Raw genomic sequence first — 8,212 nt, 5'->3', positions numbered from 1 at the left:
TGTATTATACTGCTTGCTGGTAATATCATTTTCGCTACTTGTTTATTTTTTCCTTTTTGAATGCTGTATCTTGTATCTTGTTCATAGCTGACGAACGTATTGATAGATAAGGTTTAGGGAAGTCTATTCCTTTCTTTTTTATTTTTTTGTAGTGAAAAGTGGACTATCTCAAGTATGAAATCATTAATGATGTGTTCTTCCCTCTCACGGTGTAACGGGTCACGTTTTATTTCTTTTCATCATTTCTATACTTACTTGTTGATATTCTTTCTGCTCTCTACACGTACATACTATGTTGGGGCTTCCCATCTTCCTACCGGTGATAGACCATATGAAGAAGTGTTTCGTGTTTGGTTTTCCGGCTCTGACTGGCCATACGTGTATACTAATTTCCTTAAAAGTGCTGCTAGTAATAATAGCGTAGGTGAGGAAATAACAAATTTACCGATTTCTACCATTATGAATCCCGCAGCAGCAGTTGTGGCAAATATACTACGTGTGGGTCTTTCAACTCCTCCCGGTGTGACAGCGATGAGTCTGCGGGAGTGTTATTTTCTTCCTCATGCACTTTCTGTTGTTTATGCAGTGATACGATTTGATGGTGATAAGGAGTTATCAAATACTGATATTAACCATCTCGTACGTAATATAGATACAACATCTCTACAAACACTTTATTGGCAAAATGGTGGTCGTTTACGTGAGAATGTTACTATTATACAAGCCCTATTGGGTTCACATACTGTTGTATGTACTCTGGGTTGTCAGTATGCTATTGCGATTGGTGTTTCTCTTATCTTCTCTGCTTTACTTTCTATTCCTATCTTTATTTCACTGGTCTCTGTACGGAGGGCGCGTATGAAATTAAATCTCCCACCACCACCGCCATCAGCGCAAGTTTGCTGTTCTCGCCATGCAACTACTCTCACCAATGCATATAAGTTTACGCAAACAAATAATAATAATAATAATAATAATAATAATAATAATAATAACCAGAATGAAATGGAGAGTGAGTATGGAGATGTAGATGATATAGAACGACACTATGATCATCCACACGGTATGCCTCATACAATAAACCACAGTAATCATTTTCCTAATCACTACTATAATGATATTGTGAGTGATAATCACAAGAATGGTGTGGATAGTAATATAGAGGCAGAGAATCGATGGCGACGGGCAAATGGACTCCCACCAGCTGTTGTGGAGCCGCAACGCGCTCCAACTCTATACAGACACCCAACACAACAGAGAGGAGAAGAAGAAGAAGAAAAAGAAAAAGAAAGAGAAAAAGAAAAAGAAGAAAGAGAAATGAATGGAAATGTAGAGAGTTTTTCACCAGAACGGGGAACATCGGGATTCTACAAGAGTGATGTGATTGGTCCAGAGTACATCCCAAACCGACGTACATCACAACAGAGTGCTGAAGTACCACACCCACGTGAGTACATCCTCCAGAATAATAATACTAATAATAATACTAATAATAATAATAATAATACTAATAATAATAATAGTAATAATAAGAGGACAGCATCATCACCGTTGAATACGGAGAAAGCACAGAGTGGTGTAACTCCCACCGCAGATGCACATCGACAGACAATGTCACTGCGGGACACTGGCCTCATTGGAAGTGAGATCGTATCTCCGCAGCCAATCTCACATACATCCTCCTCATCTTCTCATCTCAATAAGGATAATAAAAGTACTGCTGGGAAAAGAGCGAAAAGCCCAACTTCTATTTTGAAGCGATCGGGCTCTTCAACAAGTCGGCGCAGCAGCGGCTCAGGTTAAAGTCCATAGTTGTGAGAATGAAAAAGGCAAAAAGAAGAAAAAAAAGTAAAAAAATAAAATTAAAAATAAAAACAATATCAACTAGAGAAGTGATGTTTGATTATTTTTTTTTTTTTGTTTTTTTTTTTGTTTGTATCTATAGTTTTGATGATTGTCACAGTTTTCTTTAAAATATCTTTTTTTTTTCTTGAAGGGGGAAATCATGAGAAATATTAAATATATATAAATAAATATATATATTCTTTTTTAGTGACACTTATTAGAAATGGGGAAGGCAGAGGAAAGAAAAAAAAAAAAGAAACAGAGAAGATCAGGGAATAAAGGGAGAGAAAAAAATAAATAAATATAATATGATCCAATGAGATGTGTTTAATTACTATGGAGTATAGTCACTTAAAAGTGCAAGCTAGATACTGTGCTTCTGATCTATTAAAGAACCTTCTCTCTATCTATCTATATCTATCTATATCTATCTATCTATCTCTGTGTGTGTGTGTGCATTTACTTGTACCTTCTTAATAGATATAGATATGATATTTGTACAACAACTCTATATTTTTTTTAAAATTTTTTATTAGTAATAATTATGTGTGCTGATAATGTCTGTTCTTTTTTTTTTGTAATTGTTTCTTCTTTTTATTTCTTTGTTTTGTTTTTTCTTCTTTCTATCATGCGTAATATGCTTCTCTGTGTATATATGTGTGTTTACTCTCTTTCTTATTGATGATTCTTTTTATTTATTTTTTGAATATCTCCCATTATATTTGAGTTTCATTTTATTTTCTACATGTTTTCTCTGTTATTTTATTTTAATTATTATTTTTTCTTTATATATATATATATATATATATATATATATCCCTTTCTTTCTCTCTCTCTCTCTATCATTACTTTCATTTGCGACTCTCTAATAGTCTCTTTCTGTTTCCACTATTCTTCTCTTCTCTTCTCTACTTTTCACTCTCATTAGTGAAAAAGGATTAAAAGCCTCCCCACGAATCTTTCTCATACACATACACACTCCATTATACAGTCACTACAATCATTCTTATTCCTCTCTCATTTTTATATTCATACTAATACTACTATCCATTACTACTTATAGAGTAAAAAAAAAAAAAGAAAGAATCTTTGGTTTTGATATCATATATATAAATATAAATATATATATGTGTATTGTGTAGAGATGAGTCTGATGAGCAGTACAGGTGAAACAGCAGAGTTAATAGATGCCCACACAAAGTGGTCTCCGCTCCTACACACACTTACATTAGAGAGTGAAGGAGATGATGGGGCTTCCATCGCATTAATGATAGTCGCTCATGTCACTTATCGCAGTACATTACTGCAGCGTACACTACGGCGTTGGCATCATCGTCTCTCTACAGTATTAGAAACAGAACAACAACAAACTTATCTTGCCTTATCGTGGTTTGCCCAACGGCGATTGTTTCGTTTTTTTCGTGCCTGGCAATGGCGTTATCATCAACGATCTCATCAGGCAAAGATAAGAATTCAAGCGGCTTCACACTACACATCTATGCAGAGTCGACGTGTTTTTTCTGCATGGCGAGATTGGACATCTCAACAAGGAATACGACGAACACAAATAACATCTATGATAGAGAGAAACCATAGAAATATACGGCAATTATATTATCAACGATGGTGTTGGCGTGCGATGTGTATATGTAGAGAAAAGATATTACGGAAAGAAACCCAACGGCGATGTTTACATTCTCAATGGTGTAAATGGCATTGGATGACACTTTATGAAAAGTCAAATCAACTCCGTCTTGCTGTATTAATGATACATACACCATCCGCTTGGTTGAGTTCTATACATATTTCTCCATTAATGCGATTAGTATGGATGATCCCACAGAAGATAACATCTCATGTAGAGAGTAAAGGAGATATAATATCAAACAAACAACAACAACAACAACAACAACAAGCTTCATCTCTTTATATAGATAACACATTAATAGGATCTTCTCTCTGTATGGAATTAGCCATGCGTTATTATTGGCTGCAGTGGCTACGTCATACTGCATATCAACGTGCCGATCGTCTACGCCGTTATGCAGATAATGTTCAATCTATACAACGTACACGAAATTACACCATAATGCTTACATCTTATCAACGATGGATTATGCAAACCGCCAGCACTATTCACAGTAAACGTATAAACTGTATCTTCACTGGTATATACTTTAACAAGTGGTATTCTTTCCATAAACGTGAAGTCGCATGTAAAGAATTCATTCATTCACTACAAAAACGCCGTAAAGTATTTCTTCTACAAAAATGGATTCAACATACACAATGTCGATTACAATGTGCACAACATGTGGCTACGGCGGATTTCTTTTACAATACTTTTATCAAATCTCAACAACGCCGTGTGTGTTTAAATGGCTGGCGACGTCGTTTGAGTGAACGGCGGCGGTATAGAGAACTGTGGACTGCGGCTCGTGTGAGGCGATTGGAGTTAATGCGGGATGTTGCCATCACTCGTCTTCTTCACAGTGTACTAATTCAACCCTGGCAGGGTGGGAAGATGAGAAATAGTGAAGAGCACATGTTATTATTATCACAACAACAAGAAGAAGAAGATGATGATGTTAAGGAAATACATAGATCTACTATTAATCCTTCTACTACTACTACTACTACTAATAATAATAATAATAATAATAATAATAATAATAATAAGAGTAGAGCTGCGGTTGGAATATCAATGGATGGAGGAACTATGCCATTGTTGAACTCTGCAGAACATAGAAGTGTAAAAGATCCCGCAGCCGCATTTAAACACCGTCTTTTTATTCAATCGCCCGCTATTCCACTCACTGCCCGTACAGTACAGACACACACAAGAACAATATTAACAACAACAACCGCACAACAACAACAACAACAAGAGAAAGAAAAAGAAGAAAAAGAAAAACAACATAGAAGTATAGAAAAAGAAGATACATTACCTGTGATGGATACACATACCATAGGCCCTTCTACTATTGCCAGTACCTGTTATCAAGATACACCACTTGCACATATTACGGTTCCAACCTCTACGGCTTTTATGAATACCTCTTCAGAGTCTTTATACTCACTTCCATCTGTTTCTCTCTCAGAAGGGAAACATCTTCTTTTGGCATATCGTACAATGTTAGCAGCTGCCCCTTCTGAACGGGAGGAGATGAACATTCTAAAGGAGAAACTAAGACTTTGTACTCTACAGAAAGAAACAGCCCTTGCTGCTCGTAGTAGTAGTGATAATAATAATAATAATAATAATAATAATAATAATAATAATAATAATAATAATAGTAATGGTGTGGTTTCATTTTCTACTATAGAACAAACAGAGATGCAGTTGAAACAACGTCTTCTCGTACTGCGGCAGCGAGAGTTGGATCGTCAGGCATTACGTGCACGAGTTGTGCAACTCTCTAAACAATTGGAGGCTCTTCTCCATTCTTCTACTGCATCTTGTAATGAACTTCAATTAAATGACTAATATATATTTATTTATTTCATTTGAGTGTCTCTTCTATAATTGTGATCACTACAGTTATGCTCGTGTATGCTATATCTTCTTTTTTTTGTTTTTTACTATAATACTTTCTTTTTTTTTTTACTTTCCACTTTATTTTTTATTTTTTGATATTATTATTATTATTATTATTATTATTATTATTATTGTTTATGTACTGTTCTCTTCTCTTTTTTTTCTTTTCTTTATTTACTATTTGATTGTAGGAAGAGTACCACACCATAAAACATCTAAATTCCCATTTTATTAGCTTAATCAGCTCTGTATAGGGATATAAATATATATATCAATCTACATACACACATAAACATACCAACACAAGAAATTTATCTCTCTCTCTTTCTTTCTTTCTCTCTCTCCCTCTATCTATCTAAGTATATATACATAACTATCTATTGAAGTATAGACTATATATATATATAAACGATGGGATCTTGCTGTTCCACCTTCAGTGGCTCACACGATCTGCGGTATGCCAAACCCACACGCACCCCACCAGACGCNTGTGCGCCCAAGTGCGGCGTGCGGCGGCTGGACACGCAGTTCATCAGCACAAACCGCCCGGTGGTGGAGTTTGCCGCGCAGGATCCATTTTACTTCGGGCCTCCACTCAGCGCCCGCTGGGGGGCGGAGATGATGCGGGCGATGGATGATGTCTGGGCAAATATAGAGAAGAGTACATTTCCATTTTTGATTGTGCATGGAATGGAGGATAAATTGTGTTCCATTGAGGGATCACGGCGGTTTGTGGAGGCCGCGGTGTCGAGCGATAAACAATTGATCGAATACCCCGGTTTATATCATGAGGTGCTGACAGAAGTGAAATGGAAGGATGTGTTAAGGGATGTGATGGGGTTTATGAATAAATATTGTCCATCCTAATAAAGAAGAGAAAAGGAAAAGAAAAGAGATAAGAACATCAAAAAAAAACTAAAGAATTGTATATATATTATACTTGGATCTTTTAAATGTATTTTTATTTTTACATTTTTAAATGGATATATATATATATGAGATATGATGGAGGAGAACATTTGAGACATTGTAATAAAAACGATCATCATTTGTGTGAATTTGATTATTATTATTATTATTATTATTATTATTATTATTATTATTATTATTTATTTATTTCTGAGAACGTCGAGAAAAATAAAATAAAATAAAAAAGATGAATCTTGTTTTGTTGCTATTGTTATTATATTTATTTCTCTTGCACATTACGTACGTGTGTCTCTCTGTGTGTGTCTTCCTAATACATCTGGAGGCAATCTTTCTTCCATTAGTGTATAAAGAAGACTAATTCTATTACACTCAATGTGCTGTTGTTATCATTCATAATAATAATATTAATAATATTATTAGGAGTATTCTGTAAATGATATACTTGATGAATATTCTTTCTTGTGCCTTATCAACTCTCATTTTTCTTTTCTCTTTCTCTTTCTCTCTTTATGTATATATATATTACTTGTGTTTATTTCCCTATATCAGCAAACGAGTAGGTAAACATTCATTTTTTTTTTCTTTGATTAACCACACAATAGAAGAGAAAGAATAGCGGAGACTCAACTTTAAAAGCATATCAACATAAATAAACGCACCAGCTATTTCTCTAACAAGAGTCATTCACGAACTACACCAAACAAAAACAGCAACAACAAAGAAGAAGAATAAGAATAAGAAACAAAAAAAAAAAAGGAATAGGCCACTCTAGTCCATTTCACAAACACACCATGCTATTTCCTCGAGGTCCTATTATATCCCCCTCTTCTTCTTCCTTTTCTTTTTCTTCTGTATTTCTCTTCTTCTTACTCTTTACACTATTCTTCTCATTGGGATTGGTGGAGGCGGTATCTACTCGATTAGATGCCGGCGATTCCTTATGCCTGCAGGAACCCGTAACCCCGCAGAGTACAGTAACATTTCAATTCCAAGTAACAAATAAAGGTAAGAACGATAATGGTATTTTAGTGGTCCTCACAGATCAGGATGGAAACGAAATTCATCATTGGGAAAATGCCATGGAAGGCATATATGAAGTTCATGCACAGAATGGAATACGTTTGTTAAATGCCTGTTTGGAGAATATACATTCCTTCTACAGTCACACTATGGTGGATTTTCACTTTCGTTATCATGTGGATTACAGTACAGTGGCGAAGGTGTCGGAACTCGATCCCATTGAACGCAGTGTGGAGTCGATTGCGCGGAATATGCGAAGTGTGGAGGAATTGCAAATGCACCTGCGCACGCAACAGAAGGAACACCGGAATACAGTGGAGGAGGCGAATGAGCGATTACTATTATGGAGTGTTTTTCAGGTTGTGGCTCTTGTTGGTATGAGTATCTTTCAGCTCTACTTTCTCAAGCGATTCTTAGAGCGGAAGTCATTCGTGTAAGTAATATATATATATATATATATATATATATAAAAGAAAAAGAAAAGAGAGGCAGAAATAAGGTAAAACACCCATACACACACAGTGAAAGAGAGAGAGAAAGAGAGAAATACATGGCATGGTAAAGGAAAATAAATACACTTATATATATATTTCTTTGCGTGTGTACTTGTTTCCTCTAACATGTAGTGTAAATTATGTTTTTTTCTTTTTTCTCACTCTGTGTGTGTATGTATGCATGTATGTGTGTATTTGTGCGTAGATGAGTATGAATTGGGCGAATACTGACAAGAGGTGATGTGAATAGATCACATCCAAAAAAAAAGAAGGAAACAACTATAGCACAGAACAGTAAAACAAAAAGAAAAAGAGAAGAAGCACGTGAATCAAAGGAAATCAAAGAAAAAGAAGAGTAAGAATGTAATCGATTGAAATGTGGATT

The 8,212-nt window shown here is 35.2% G+C and overlaps 4 protein-coding genes across 4 annotated transcripts; all 4 read left to right on the top strand.

Annotated features, from left to right (window-relative positions):
* Positions 1 to 174: 174 nt before the first annotated feature.
* Positions 175 to 1,803, top strand: TM35_000412020 (uncharacterized protein; the record flags this gene model as incomplete). Its single annotated transcript, XM_029029910.1, has 1 exon — positions 175 to 1,803. One exon carries the CDS (start codon positions 175 to 177, stop codon positions 1,801 to 1,803), a length of 1,629 nt encoding a protein of 542 aa, XP_028878898.1.
* A 1,195-nt stretch (positions 1,804 to 2,998) lies between these two features.
* Positions 2,999 to 5,332, top strand: TM35_000412010 (putative leucine-rich repeat protein (LRRP); the record flags this gene model as incomplete). Its single annotated transcript, XM_029029909.1, has 1 exon — positions 2,999 to 5,332. One exon carries the CDS (start codon positions 2,999 to 3,001, stop codon positions 5,330 to 5,332), a length of 2,334 nt encoding a protein of 777 aa, XP_028878897.1.
* A 462-nt stretch (positions 5,333 to 5,794) lies between these two features.
* On the top strand, positions 5,795 to 6,250 carry TM35_000412000 (putative monoglyceride lipase; the record flags this gene model as incomplete). Its single annotated transcript, XM_029029908.1, has 1 exon — positions 5,795 to 6,250. The coding sequence occupies one exon, from the start codon at positions 5,795 to 5,797 to the stop codon at positions 6,248 to 6,250; it is 456 nt and encodes a 151-aa protein (XP_028878896.1).
* Positions 6,251 to 7,104: 854 nt separating this feature from the next.
* TM35_000411990 (endosomal P24B protein) lies at positions 7,105 to 7,770 on the top strand (the record flags this gene model as incomplete). The annotated part of the gene is made up of 1 exon (XM_029029907.1): positions 7,105 to 7,770. One exon carries the CDS (start codon positions 7,105 to 7,107, stop codon positions 7,768 to 7,770), a length of 666 nt encoding a protein of 221 aa, XP_028878895.1.
* Between the last annotated feature and the right edge of the window lie 442 nt (positions 7,771 to 8,212).

This window comes from Trypanosoma theileri, assembly GCF_002087225.1.
Source record: "Trypanosoma theileri isolate Edinburgh chromosome Unknown TM35_Tth_41_V1, whole genome shotgun sequence".
Classification (NCBI taxonomy): Eukaryota; Euglenozoa; class Kinetoplastea; order Trypanosomatida; family Trypanosomatidae; genus Trypanosoma; species Trypanosoma theileri.
This window is presented reverse-complemented; position numbering and strand designations above follow the sequence as displayed.